The sequence below is a fragment of the Acanthaster planci genome, linkage group LG13 (genome assembly GCF_054643075.1).
Source record: "Acanthaster planci isolate LZ-2023a linkage group LG13, COTS_SCS, whole genome shotgun sequence".
NCBI classification, from domain to species: Eukaryota; Metazoa; Echinodermata; class Asteroidea; order Valvatida; family Acanthasteridae; genus Acanthaster; species Acanthaster planci.
This window is the reverse complement of record NC_141789.1, coordinates 2,703,136-2,717,715: the sequence shown is the minus strand read 5'-3', so window position 1 is coordinate 2,717,715 and position 14,580 is coordinate 2,703,136. Positions and strand designations below refer to the sequence as shown.

The following is a 14,580-nucleotide window of genomic DNA, read 5'->3' as shown; positions in this document are numbered from 1 at the left end:
TATTTCGAATGGATTTTACTAGCTTTGCCTTCCTATTGACCCTTAGGGACTCCTCGTTTTATTGACCCTTCGATGGTCCTTGTAAAGGTCACAATCATAGTCCACCCGGTGTTACTGAAGACTATTGACATTAGGGCCTAGGTCGTACATTTTCTCTGTCGCTACCAACGTTTGAACTGAAATTAAGCAGCCCTTATTTATTTACATTAAACTTCAGCGAAGCACTTCATTTGTCATTCTCAAATTTGAGGTTGTCGTAACATCTAGAACTTAATCCTCTTTCGGTATTTGCCGGGATGAGCACTTAAACTTGCACGATTGTATTTCGTTTCGTTGATACCTACAAACGAGATGGCAAAGTGATAAGAAATAACTCCAGAGGTTTTCAAAATGCATACAAGTCCTCAGATTATTTTAATGTTGCTTTGATCAGTCTCTCGAAAGCTTTTAAGCCTAACTTTAAAATTTGCAGTGGGTTATGTAATAACATACAAAATAATGGCACTTCCATGATTCCTATTTCCAGTGTTTGCACTTTGTTGGAGTTGGCTTATTTTGAATACCGATCTAGAATTTGACATTCACTTAATATGTAGCATTACGAGTGACCAAAAAAATATTGCCAACAATTGCTAATTCAAGTTCGGCCTTTGATCGATGAGCCGGTGTAATTGAAAACATTATTAAACGACTTGTTATCTTAATAATTAAAAAAGGAAAAAGAATTGTGTTTCAGAAATTTAAAGTTTCTCAGCAAGACTTAAGCGTCTCTTGTCGCTGGACGCCCGTCACGGTATCGGGCGCCCTCTGTTGGCCTAGCTCGTCGCACGTACTTGGACAGACGCACATTGAGGACTATAATTGGTAAGCAGCAAAGCGAAATGATGCCGGTGGACAGCCAGAGGGCGTTCTGCCAAAGGACAGAGGAACAAGTATACTGAGAGAATAATAAATTGAGCAAACTACCGGTACATGTCACATTGTAGATAACGCAAGCTACGGAAGACATTACGGTAAGCAAAGCAACATACTCTTTTGTTAGTGTATGTGCGATTTTAAGAGCCATAGATTGGTGAATGAATTTATTTTGAATTCTCCAGAAAAGCCTGCATATTCACGACGCCAAAATGGACGTTGTACGTTTGGTGTGGGGTTTTGGATGGCTATTGTTCAGTTGGTTCAATTATACTGTTATATGGAGGTCCGGCGATAATTCCACATTCAATGCGATTGTTGACCTGGAACTGAAATATTGTAAGAGCTCATTTTCCCTTTCCAAGGGAAGTCAATCATGTACTTACGAATCCTGTCAGAAAATGCACGCAGACCTCGGCCACTGTCGCTTCGTATGCCTCGGCCACAACGCCACACCGCCCGACCTCGTTTTCGATCTAATTTGAAAAGACGTTCATTTTTGTCTACAACATGGCTTGCTGCTGTAAACTGTCGTTTAAGTTAATGAGGAATTTAGTCATTTTTGTTCCATATTGTGCAATATAGGCATTGTGTGTCAAACGGCATTATCTTACCTTATTTATTGGCCCTGTAACAAGTTCCTCTGCGCTTACGACGAGGTCGTCTACGTACGAGTTCAGGGACTGAAGATATGCGCAGAAACAAAAATAACACGTTTGAGTATACCTAGTGCTCCAGCGCGTGGTTTTCTGATTAAATGGAAACTGTCAGAAAGTTTCTGGGCATGTATGTAAGTTTTTTGTAGAAACATAAGCTAGCATCTCTTTGTAAAGTGCGGAGTGCCTGCACAATGAGAAAAGAGTGCACAACAGAACGTAGAAATAGTGGTCATTTTCCATCCAGTGCGAGTGTTTTGTTCTTAACGTAGCAGAAAGTGGGCCGGGCCTGGTGTCTCACCGTCTCGATAAGGTTGGTAGCGTCTGAGGACAGGTCAAGCAAGTCTTGCGAGCCGCTGGCGATGCTTGGCAAAGCATCCAACGTCAGATTCTGTGTCAACAAATTTGGAAAATAGCATCACTTTTGTGAGTCTGCGTTATGCTTGACCACTTCATTTCAGGCATGATTTCACTGCTGTGCTTACTCGTGTATAGCATCTAACTTGATAGGGTCTAATACATATACAACACAGCGTTTACTAAACCAGCCACTTTTAGTCTAAGCACACGAGGATTCATTTCTTACGAATACCTTAACTTCGTAGAAACTCGCTTCAAAGGATGTAACCTCACTTGTGTATGTATTCTGGAGGAAGAAAAATAGATTATGACATTCAGCAAACTACCAACTGAAAAGCATCATAGTCTTAGAAATGGTCCCATCATCAGCCATTTGCATTAGGGCTTACCAGAAGAGCGAGCAGATCCGCTTGCATGGTTACCAAGCTCTCCAGGTCTGTGATGATGCTATTGGCATTGTCAACTTGTTGCTTCGAAAAAAATGCCAATGGGGAATTGTGAGTATCACTAAATAACGTGTCAACGTTTTCAGGACCATAGCATTGAAATCGTTTGTTTAAACATGAACTGCAAATGCTGAACTGCAAAATTGCAACTAAATGCCTAAATCACTGCGTGATGCAGAATTCTGTCCCTTTACCTGGAAGTCTGGCTGTGAAGCCCCATGAGCGTCGTATGCCTCCCAAGTCTTGTTGATGAATAGATTTAAAGCGTCGATGGCACCCTGCCCTGGTACGGCCTCTGTAAGTCCTTTCAACTGAGAATGATCAACTCTTGCGTTAGAAAATGGAAATCCTAGCCGATTTTATGAAGAAAGCAAAAATGAATGGATCGTTTCTATCATTACAGACATTACCTTTGACGGCCGTCAGTTTAATTAACTGGGGAGAGTGAGCGGTCTCTTTTGGCGAGTCCATTTTAGCTAATTAACGTGTAATTTTTTTCGTCCAAATGCAACGACTATTTATCATATCCTACCCCTGTACATGCTGAAAAACCTGGTTTAGTCACTGTACAGCCAAGGCCTCCCCTAGCCAGAAAAAAATTTAAAAATCCAGCCGGCCTCCAGCCAGCCTCCAGCCAGCCTCCAGCCAGCCTCCAGCCAGCCTCCAGCCAGCCTCCAGCCAGCCTCCAGCCAACTCCCATAAGACTGTGTGCTAAGTGACCCCTTGTGTACAATCTAATGGACTGTTCACAAAACGGTGCCTAGGGCAGACAGTGGAAATTTTTTTTATCAGTGACAGCTGTCTGAAACTTGTCAGAGGCCTCTTTCGGCTGTCTCTTAAGTGTTATTTTGGTTGGGGGGGGTTGTGGTAGTGGCGTGGCTTGGCTGGCGCGTGGCGAGCCCCCCCCCTCGGGATAGCCTGGGATTACGGCCCCCCACGGTACTGTGATGTACCTTTGGTGGTTTTTCAGAGCATTTATTTACCTTTAGGACGGACTCAGGGCTCTACAACCGTGAGAAATGATACAGACTCACCTGGCGACGCCGGTCCAGAGACCGTGTAAAGAAAAATTCATAAACGCGTCCCAGGGTTTTAAGTGTCATTGGATTCAGTATGGCAACAGCAAATGGCACGTAATGCTTTGACGCAGGATAGAAAAGGTGGGAAGTCTTTACCAGTCTGGTAAGGAGCCCGCTCACTTACCGTGCCAACAGAGTGGACCATTGAAACCAGCGGGAAAGCAGGTACTGAGAGTGCCGAGACGAGGAGGGTGAGAGGGGTGGGTCCAGTCAGCAGATCTAGGCTGTTGATAGTAGAAGACATGTTGTGCCTGAAGGCATCTACGTATGGCATGAACTGCAATCATAGTGGGAATTGAAAACAAAGGAGAGATACTAAACGTTAGGTCTACTTTTTAGGCCTCGTTGGTCCTGTCTTAATTGGGGCCGGTCTCAGGTAGACGGAATGTCACATCAGGCCTATTCGGAAGTGCTTTAAAGAAAACCGGCAGTCGTTACCGGAATAGCACCCTTCGTTTCTATATCCTCTTTGTGGCTTGTCCCCATTAGCTAAGTACCGGCACATGTACATAATTCATTGGAGCGTCCAGACGGGTGCACATGCGGATGGCGGTGTATCATCGACGCTTGTATATAGAGCGTCGCGCTGTTGAATTCGTCACTTTCTCAGAAGTGATGGCAGGATTGTGTACTGATCTCGAAACTCTGGATCACAATTTGTAAGAAGGAAATTATCGATGGCACGAATGTTGACATTATCGTGGACTTGCCTCTGAGATATCTACGGCGTCTATGCCGTCTAGGAGACCAACGGACGACAGATGCAACGCCTCGTATATTGCCTGGTCCTCCTGACAATCTCTGTTCATAAACGGCAGAAACGAATCACAAAAGACTGCCTTTCATGTTTTACCATGAAATACTACCCACACATGCTGCAAATCACTACGACGAAGCTTCGCCTGGTACGTACAAACATGCATTGTAACTTAATATTTTCACATTTTGATAGACCTTAAGCATAATGACGTCACACTCTGTTTACATGTGCGCTTCCTATGACAGTGAGGTGGAACACGATCTATGGAGGTCTCCTAGGAAAGCGCACATGTAGTCCTGAACAAACCTTGACGTCGTCGTGTTACATGTCTGTTTGAATGTATCATTTACCACTGTTATTCTTGACTGAAAATACGGTTCAACGCCGAAACCGTAACACAACAAGCAAAAGGTAGCGTTTGGTGATAAAAACCTTTCGTCTGTCAGAAAAATTACAGCCTAGTATTACTTGTAGCACTGTACTGAGTGAACGTACGATGTCACAAATTGTTACTAATGAAAGAAATAATGGTATTATAAAACTGATCGCAAAAGGAATTTTGATGGAAAACGAGACAAGCATGGAGTTGCCAAAATTCTCAGACCTAAATGCAGATTTCAGTCACTGTGTAAAGTGCTTGTAGTAATGTAAGGCCAAAGGCATTTAATCAGGCGATTGTGCCTCATCCTTTTCAGTACGTACTCCATCAACAAAATTCTCGTGACTTTCATCATCACTGTTATGACTTACTCTAGGAAATGTCGGGCTGTGAGATTCAGAGGAGAGTTGCCAAACCGCACGACGGAGTCTAACAGGGTGCTTCCATTCCACAGCAAGGGGTTGTCCACCAGCTGTGTGCACGGGTAAAGATATACTCGTCACAAAACCGCTCCCGTGACTTCAGCCTAGTCTACTAAGCATCGGATGTCGCTCGGACTAATTTCATCCCTGCCTTCCTTTGTGAGTTCTCAGGCTGTCATGATCCTACATCTTTACCATCCCCGTTTTCCCTTTAGTTTCCCCAATAGAAAAGTGACTCTCTGCTTTCATACAACTGACGATGACATTAAAGCTCACACAATGGCAGTGTGAATAGATAAACAAAGACAGCAAAGCCGTTTTGTAGAGTCGGCTTGTTTTTAAGTCATAAAGTTAACCTTGTGAAACTCCGACAGTTGTCCATCTTTTATTCGGCAAAGAATATCATCCTGAATTAATCATTTTCCATGTGGTGTTAAATGTGCTCACAAATATGCAACTGTGATTTTGAATAGGTAATTTACAGTCCAACATGGTCCAACCTTATCCATGATGGTGAGGTCGTTCATAGCGTCGCAAATCAGTGTCACGTTGGCTCCGACGATGAACCAAACAGCCGTGGGTAGACAGAACAAAAATGCAAAGACAAACGTCCACCACGTGGATCTACATGAAACAAAAACCATCAGTGTTAAACAAACCAAAGGAAAATGTATCGCTCATACGAGCGACTTACAATAGTGTGCCCTCAAAAGTTTACAACGCGTTGACCAATCACAGAGCGTGAAATCTGCCGACCGTTTTCAAACGCGCACTGGGTGGACAGATTTCGTGCGCTGTGATTGGTCAACGCGTTGCAAATTCTTGGAGGCGCACTTTTGTGAATCCCCTGCATTGCATCACCACTGTAAACTGCCGTCCACTATCATGTATGGCTTTACCCCATCATGAATTTGCCGCCGCACTCGGATATTTTAGTCCGCTCGCTGGGTCGTCTGGTCTTGTCGTGTGCACACCCGCCACAAAGCACTCCCAGGAGGCACAGGAGAGACATCACAAAGCCGAGAGAAGCGAATACCATGAAGGCCACATAACTACATTCAGCCGAGAGGAATATTAATATCAAACGTTCAGTATATGAAGTGAGGCGGTTGGCGTCGATATAATTAAACCTCTGCAGAGGAGCCCTGTATATTATCAAATCATTTTGTAAGATAGAACTTGGGGGGCTTACAAGCTGTCCACTATCTGTACGTTAATCTCTTTGAGCGAGGTGGACAGTTTTCGGTTGAAAGCATGAAAATCTTGTGGTAAAGCTAATGGGTAATAGCAAGGAAGTACACTTTATTATTAAAAAACAACAACATTTACAACAATCAGGATTACATGTTGAATTTAATAAGGTGTTATTCGCTTGCTATTTTGACAATATGGGCGTTTCCTAATAGTGCGCCTAAGAGTTTGCAACGCGTTGACCAACCACAGTGCGTGAAATCTGTCGACCCAATGCGCATTTGGAAAGGGTCGACAGATTTCTCGCCATGAGATTGATCATTACATTGCAAACTCTTGAAGGCGCACTATTGTGAATCGCTCGTGTTGTACCTTGTTGTTAGGTTTGGGACTGACAATGTGACAGCCTCGATCAAAGAAAAAAGGTTGCATTGTCATTGCTTTATGTTGGCCTAGTTACAGATAAAAATGAGATAAATTTTTTTTTCACTGTGATGATATAAGACTTCAAATCGTTGCCTGCTAACCTGTACATATCGTACTCTTCAACCAGGTCCACGTACTCACCAACCTGATCACGGAAGACTTGCGTGTCTAGTGACTCACCTAAACTCTGATTGAGTATTTAAAAAAGATCAAAGTCGATATTACAAGAAAAGGAACGGTAATAAGAAAATAAGCCTTGGAAGATTCAAGTATTAGAACGTGCTGTGCTGTGTAACTGTTGAAATTCTGAGGCGTTTGAGTGTATGTATTTGATCAATGTTCATGTTGTCTGAGGTAGTTTTGAAAGTGGTGTAACACATAATATACTTTCCAACGAGAACATTTGCAAAATCTCTCTGATATCACTTTATTAAATGAATTCTGTAAAAATTACCTTCACCCCTCCTTTTTAAAATCAACCTCAGCTCCGCCCTTGCATGGCTCGCACTTTCAATACTAATTACCTCCTCTAATCCTGAGACCACTTCATCTGTCGTTGCAGTCACCGTCGTCTGAATTGTGGCTAATGTGTCACCGATGTCTGGTGGGAAAAGAATTCAATTCAGTATTTCGTTTTGCCCCGTTTTTTTCTTTGCTTTGGCATCCGAACGGAAAATGAACTAAAGAATTTTCTCTTGGACTTCTTAATTAAGGTTACTTTTCTTTTCATTTTATTGAAGATTATTTGCACGGTTTTTCACGAGGTCTCCAAGGGTGTCCGTATTTTTTTACCTTAAGGTAGGATCTGTTGGTCGGGGGAAAAGGGGAAAAGTAACTTCCTTTACCCCAGAAATTCTTTATATTATCATGTTTTGTTCTTGATAGGAAATTCCAGACAGGGTCGGCGGCACAAAACGTTTTTTTCCGCTCGGTCAGGTCAAAAAAGGAGGGCTTACTGTAGCGGTCGTTTATCGTCGATGCTTTTAGTGTCGTACAGAACCATCATGTCGTCATTTTGAACCATTGTGAATACAAGACGTCATAGCATTAACCTCGTACCCTGAAAAACGTCATCGGTGGCATAGCTTACTGCTGCTTGAGCTTCTCTCAGTGCAGAGTCTCCCTGCGAAGTCAATTGATAGTGAGACAAAAATGATGACACTCGCCAACACAATGTAGTTCCAAACCATTTTCGCAATTGTGGCCTTTTGATTCTACGGATTCGAAGTTACAAATTCAGATTTTGTGACTTACCGTCAGTAGAAGATCGGAAATTCCAGTAAGGGCTGGGCCAGGAATAGCTGTGTACATAACGATGGGAGTCACGTCGTATGCATTCAACTGAGAACGGAAACAAATTTCTGAAAGTTGCAGCGAGCCGCAGCATACAATGAATTGAAGGTGCTATTTGCTCCACTTATATCCAACGGAAAGTCAGTAGCTAAGTTTGACAGATTTGTCCTGTTGAATAACAACGCCCCTTTGGTATCTTTGAAACATGTCTGGCTGGTTGAATAGGTATTAAACTACTAATGACGAGGCATACAATGACACCTAGTTTCTGTAGTGTGCAGTTGGAGCCAGTCTGTTTTAAGTCGGTCGAGTATATGTATAGGTGACACTTGCAAAGAATGCACAAACATGCAACAACTCTTTAAAAGTATTTTTTAAAGGAAGCAGTAGCCTAGAGTTTCTACCATGGAGTAGGACAGCGACCCAGCAAACGGACTGTGATCGGGAATGAAGGTGCAGACTCCACCGACGGTGTCAGGAACGCTTCCACTGCAGTCGCTATCACGGAAATTCTGGAGCTCGGAGGCGACGTCGTTCACCGCTGTCTGGAATGCCAATCCGTCGGTCTTGAGTTGGCCGATGGTTCCGCCGAGGCTACCAGTGATAGCCGAGAGTGATATCAATGGAGGACCCAAATCTATCCAAAAAAGATTCATGCCCAGTATGAATGCATCTTTGCGTTAATTGTAAATTTAAAATGAAACGCCTTTTGGGAAATAAACGTGTTTAGAAGGTGTTACCACCTGATATTACATGTTTTTGTGTCTTGTTAGTTACACCCAAATGTGTTATTGTGTCTAAATTTATCAACACATCAACACGTATTTAAAAAAAAATAAACACCACAACATGTTTAAGTTAGGGTTATTAACATTACAACACGTTCATAAAGTGTTGTCAGGAAACCCTGTAAAACTTTGACACTTGTTTTTACTGTGAAGGAATAATCTGTCTTGATTTGCAGGCTGTGCCCATCGTATTGCCCTGGCCACCGCTACTGTATATAGGTAATTAGGCTATGCACGGGTTGACAGTAATTTGTGGAAAATATTATGAAGAACGCGACTCTGAGAAATTCAAGCAATAAGAAACTCCAGAGGGCATGACAGTTACCTTGATTGAGTTGCAACACCGTGCTGTTGAGCAGCACAGAGATACTTTCGAACTCTGTAGCAACAGGACCGAAGATTGCGTTGTTGGCATCTGAAAATGGTAGTGTCAGGCATGAGTCATATTTGGATTGATGGTAACAATTTATCCACATGAAACCCGAATTCGCCTATCTGCCGTACTGCGAGTTGCTTTGTTCATTTCAATGCCCCAATTGATATTGGTCAGTGACATAGAGGTTGATTTATCGCCATCACTGCAATCACTTTCCAACAGTAAATAGGAACATTTCACAGCACGTTGCTCCGTCGTTTACGACAAATCACTTTTCCCGGACATATCCCATATACATGTAAGCTTAATATCCTGCGCCTAAAGATCTAACAAAGCTGCCAAGTCTTATTGCAAAATAGAATGACCTCTGTGGACCCAGTATCATTAAGACAACAGTGGCAGCCTTTGAGACGTTTGGTTGCAGTGTCTAGTCGCAACAGGACACGTTCGAGGTGTCTGAGCATGTGCCAAATGTCGCGAACAGTAGAAAGGATTGTTGTGTTTGCTACCATTAAGTGCCTCAAAGGCCCCCTTGATATGAATGTACCTAACCTTCCAATGACTGCATGGTGTTATGAATGATGTAGCTGATGTTACCAACTTGCCTCAGATCCTAATTGAAATCAGAGAATGACTTGTGGTTAAAGTCACTGAAGATTAATTTAAAATCTGAGTTTGCGCATGCTTTGGCGAGTCTGTTTCTAACCGTGCACACAATTTCTAGGTTTTTGTTGAGTATCATGTTGTTTGAAACATGTTACTTGCAGTAAAACAACTTTTATCTAGACTCACCCCAAGTAGTTTATCTTGGAAGTTGTCTATGTCGTCCATGATGGAATTCACTTTTCCCTCGAAGTGCATGACACTCTGCGACAGTCGCTCTCCTGAGAGAATGGTAAAACAGCTGGCCGCCCTTCAAAATGGGGAGAATTTTAACCTGATTTTAGAAGATCGTATTTTAGACTTAACAGAAAGAAACGCATTCCATCGTCAAAAGGCAAATTGCAACATTTACAGCTGATTGGAGTGAACATCAAAAGAACCAGAATTTATACAAAGCTAGGATCTTGGGTATTGGGTCAGCCAAAGTTGGCACGCCATCGCTCACGGTTGGACAGTGAATTTTGTTTAGACTCCTTTCTGTTCAAGATTACCAGAAGCCATTATTGACATAATTTTGCAAAACGTTTGGCGTACACTTACTCTCGGTCCTATATTTTCATTGCACAAGTTGATGATTTGGAGTCTATTTTCAATGAACTACGAAACTAGACCAAACGCGGCCTCTTGGTGGCAGCAAACACAATTCTTCCACCATTACGTAAGGCCATGAACAAAACAGGTCCTGTGGTTTTAAGTTACGGCTATTCAACGTGGCGTCGTAATAACAACAAATCTGAAGCAACGTCACAAAACATTTTGGACATGACCTTCTGTCTGCAAACAAGTTACGTCACTCACACAACGAGGAGCGAGAATACCACCAGGAACGTGCCCATTATGACCCCCGTACAACACGCCAGTTTACGGATCCTCTCCTCTCGACGCACGGCCCCGCACTGGCCGCAGCACCGGCACAGGCAGAAAAAGACGCCCGAGATTGGAAGGAGTAAACCAAGGAGCAGGAAGACCAGAGACACCCCAAATATGCCAGCCTCGGACTTGACAATCTAGAAGGTAAAAGAAATGTGTATCTGGGGTGCAGGCATTTACTGAGGAAATTTTAAGAACCAGTTTGAGACAGCCTTGTTTGTTTCAAAGGAGGTTTAAATTTGTTGCGCATGAAATTAAGTACCCTTCACACTCACTTGAACACATGACACTCTTATGACATGTAATATATTTCGTTCGCGTAGGAAATGCATTGCACACAATGGGCCATATTGCTCCATTGCTGCTGACAAGTCTGGGCCTGCTCTCCCAGGATACGTCGTACACTAATCTGTACTCGGGGCTGCCTTTGTTACACATGAAGGACTCGACCATAAGCGTACACGTACTATCATGCTCAAAACCGATATTTATAAAATTGTTGGCAAGGCATTAAATTTTCGAGCAGGGTCCTCAAATCTGTCCACATACCCCACGAAGTCATTAAACGTCGGTAATTTGCCGACTGCTCTTCCAGTCGAGCTAATTGGCTTAGACAGCACTACAACTCGCAAATAATTTAATTCAGTATCGTGCAATATTGGTCCAATTAAGTTTGCTCCTCACTGCTACATGTGAGAGTCAACTGTGATTGTCATGTACATGTATTACAAATCAGGTTCCAGGAACTTCACTTTCAACCTCGCCTTATCAAGTAATCAACCTTGGAGTTTTAATCCAATCACTTGACTGGCCTTCACTCCGCAAGTGCCAGACGTTTCCCACGCGGAAATATAGGCCTATCCATCCTTGGTAATAGTTGTTCGCGGCATCCGCTGCTACAGCTGACTCAAACAAGCCAGACTTCTGGTTAAGACGTCTGCGCTTTTAAGCAGGAAGTCGTGGGTCCTAGTCCCACCCAAGTACGCTTGTGGCTTTTTTTCACAAGCCTTCGGGGGCAAACACTGAGTATTTAGCGTTATAATACACGTCGGGCATGGCAAAAAATCCAAAATTCCATCAACACTGTGATCTCCTATAGGCGCAAACCCATCCTTGGAAATAATTATACCTTATCTAATTGTCTATTAAAGTATGACCATCAGCTTACCTCCCACAGTGCTTGAATGACCTCGGGTGATCCAACAAAAACGTCTATCAAAGGATCTGGATATGATTAGCATCGAAAAAAAATTAATAAACAGGGGATGTATGAAATTTTTTAACTGAAAAAGGGGATTCCTTCAGTTTTCCTCGAAAGCTATAATACATTTAGGAGTAATCAACGTACTGATGGTGACGTTGACGTAGGCCTTTAGTAATAATTGTGGGACAGCACTGAGCTCGAACGACAGAACCGTTTACAGTGGACATTTTCAGCCAGCAAACGTAGCAAAGATAGCATAAATGGCGACCTACTGTTCTAAACTGAACAGAAATTTGCCTGACACTGACATGGTGGTTCTGCAGAAACCTGTTGTGGTTCCGAGCAGAGCACGGTTTGGATATTACCGGTACTGGTCTTGCAGCCTTGTATCTCAGTATTGGCTGGGAAAAAACTGACAAAGACCTCGCAGTTAAACTGTCCTCGCTTGTCAAGGATATGAGGCAGATGCTTGACGGAGATTTTTGTTTCACAGAAATCTGCTGCATTGTCTTCCCCTCTCACCTATAGCTTCCCTCCTGACACTTTGCTGCACGCCGTTATCACATTTGCTTTATCAAAATCACAGAGCTGTTCAATGTTAGAGAACTCCACTGGGAAAACAATAAATCATTCATCCATTAAGTCTCATGGCCTTGGTGAATATAAAACACCTGCCCCAAGAAGGACATTATCTTCCAAACGTCATTAGCAACTTGCTTTGTACTAAACCTTGCAGGGAAAAAAAAGGTGCAACTCCATGTCAGACTGTGTAAAAACGTTGATTGGTTGCCCAATACCAGTTTCTGTACAAGACAAACATGAGATTTATTACGTGAGAGTTTTTTAGTTTTCACAGGTCTGTATAATTATTTACAACGATTAATTTGTCATCTTTTGTGATAATGGTGATCGAATCTCAGTGCAGTTAGCCGTTTACCAGCCAAAAATTCAGTTGGAAACTTCAGGCTATGCGCACAGGATATTTTCATACCGACAACAGGTCTCCAACCAAAATACCATGCCACGTGTCCCTGCTCGAAGACGGCTCTCGCCTGAGTTTTGCTAAGCGAATATCCTCTGCTTAGAACTCAGAGCAAGGAACAGATGCTTAGAAGCTCCATTAGTTTCAGACATGTTGATGATACATGTACTTCGTAGAATAGACTACCTGGCACATTACCCCATAGACAATGCACTGGTGCCCTTTAAAAGAAATAGGCCTTGTGTCTTTGGGGACCCTGTTCCTACGATAGAATGGAGAATTACATTTTAAGTTTTGACGCCTGGGCAGATGGCGGTGACCTTAAGTCAAACAGCCGTATGGTAAATGTTGTGGAAAGAACTGAGTTTAAATTTTGATGGCAATTTTAAAGTATAAATTGTCAATGTTAACACAAATGACGCATGGAGGAATACTTTTCATATGATCAGTCATAAGTCAGATTTTCTCACAGTTTACAATTCTAAATTCACGCACACAAACACACCCACATAAAAAAACTGCAGGGATACCATAATTATGGAAAACATTGCCTTTGGTTGCAATGCTTTGGGGACTCACCGGTTTTGTAAGAATACAACCCCCCTCCAAAAATTACTAAGTTAAAAAAGCCTTTTTAATTTTTTCTCGTAGATTCACTGTAGTACGACCACTGAAATTAATTGTTTTTAAACCCGTCTAAACTGCAGGACGCTTCTGAGGACTTTAAACACGCCAATCTTGAAACAATCACTCGTGTATTTCTTGAGTTTACTCCTGGTTTTTACCCCACGGAAATCCCTTCGGTGTTATCTTGTAGACGAACTCCCTTGCTAAGTCAGCGTAGGAGCTGAGCAGCCAGCCTAGATTCTCGCTAAGCTCCCCGCCGAAGAGCACCCACCGTGACACCAGACCACTGGCCGTCCGGGCGCGGCCCGGCAAGGCAGACGAAGGCTCGCCGTGCCCGGCGCTCGCCTCATCTTGTGCCGCAGAACTAGAGATGATGACCGCGGTGGTGACGAGGATGCACAAGAAATGGGACCCACCCGGCGGCTTAGCCATGGTCAGGGTTGACGCCACCCACGTCCCGACTAAACTGGCGACGTCCACGGATGCACAGCTAGCTGGCCGCGGACGAGATGAAATTCACCACCAAAGCCACCAAACCGAACGCCCCGAATGTTGCAAACTCGTTTGTGTGTTTGCATGCGTTTGTGTTGCGTTCACACGTTGTTTCCCGAACAACGCGCGCGTAAACAAACTTGCGTGAATCCACATACTTATCATGGGGACAGTAAAGGATTTTAAGTGACGTCACAACACAGTCTCTAAGCCCTTGTATGGACCTATGGAAGTGCCATCCTTAGTGTAGCAATCCTAATATTGGCATCACACGAAATGGCGACATTTTTACAGTAAAACGTCAACATTTTAAGAATAAAATGAAATTAAGATGGGCAATTACCGGATACGTAAATGTAATTCGGACCCGAGTGCGACTCGTTTGTTGAAGGTTGCTATGGAGACAGTGATCAATTATTGGTTGCTCTTAAAACACTGTCGAAACCAACTTTGTACAGGACTCGTATTATTTATCTTGTGACTTTGCACCTCAAGTACCAAAATTTGCGATGGCGTGTAAAAATACCATGATTTAGGATAAAAAATTAATTCACAAGATCACAACATGACATCATTTCCAGAGGGCAGGCGTGCATTCATCAGATGCCTAGCGCAGAAAATAGTGTACTGTAGCTAGCGTTGGTATAAAAT

The 14,580-nt window shown here is 43.0% G+C and overlaps 1 protein-coding gene across 2 annotated transcripts; it reads right to left on the bottom strand.

The window, feature by feature from the left end:
- Window positions 1–395: 395 nt before the first annotated feature.
- LOC110977111 (prominin-1-A-like) lies at window positions 396–14,014 on the bottom strand. 2 transcript variants are annotated; one of them, XM_022230940.2, is made up of 23 exons: window positions 13,596–14,013; window positions 11,793–11,848; window positions 10,553–10,761; window positions 9,884–10,004; window positions 9,644–9,704; window positions 9,041–9,130; window positions 8,332–8,564; window positions 7,889–7,975; window positions 7,694–7,757; window positions 7,159–7,235; window positions 6,736–6,821; window positions 5,917–6,069; window positions 5,518–5,641; window positions 4,967–5,067; window positions 4,167–4,257; window positions 3,581–3,733; window positions 2,572–2,688; window positions 2,321–2,401; window positions 2,164–2,217; window positions 1,873–1,962; window positions 1,530–1,598; window positions 1,302–1,391; window positions 396–910 (listed from the first exon to the last, which is right to left on the bottom strand). In XM_022230940.2, exons 1-23 carry the CDS (start codon window positions 13,867–13,869, stop codon window positions 761–763), a joined length of 2,631 nt encoding a protein of 876 aa, XP_022086632.2. In that variant the 5' UTR covers window positions 13,870–14,013; the 3' UTR covers window positions 396–760. The 2 variants fall into 2 exon arrangements, with proteins under 2 accessions (XP_022086632.2, XP_087000910.1); XM_087144784.1 differs by lacking the exon at window positions 2,164–2,217 and having other exon boundaries at window positions 13,596–14,014.
- Window positions 14,015–14,580: the final 566 nt, after the last annotated feature.

Coding starts and splice junctions, on each gene's coding strand:
- LOC110977111 (XM_022230940.2), bottom strand. CDS start 13,869: ATGGCTAAGCCGCCGGGTGGGTCCCATTTCTTGTGCATCCTCGTCACC. Junction 7,758..7,888: donor TTTCCGATCTTCTACTGACG/GTAAGTCACAAA, acceptor TTGACTTCGCAG/GGAGACTCTGCACTGAGAGA. Junction 1,599..1,872: donor CTACCAACCTTATCGAGACG/GTGAGACACCAG, acceptor GCATATCTTCAG/TCCCTGAACTCGTACGTAGA.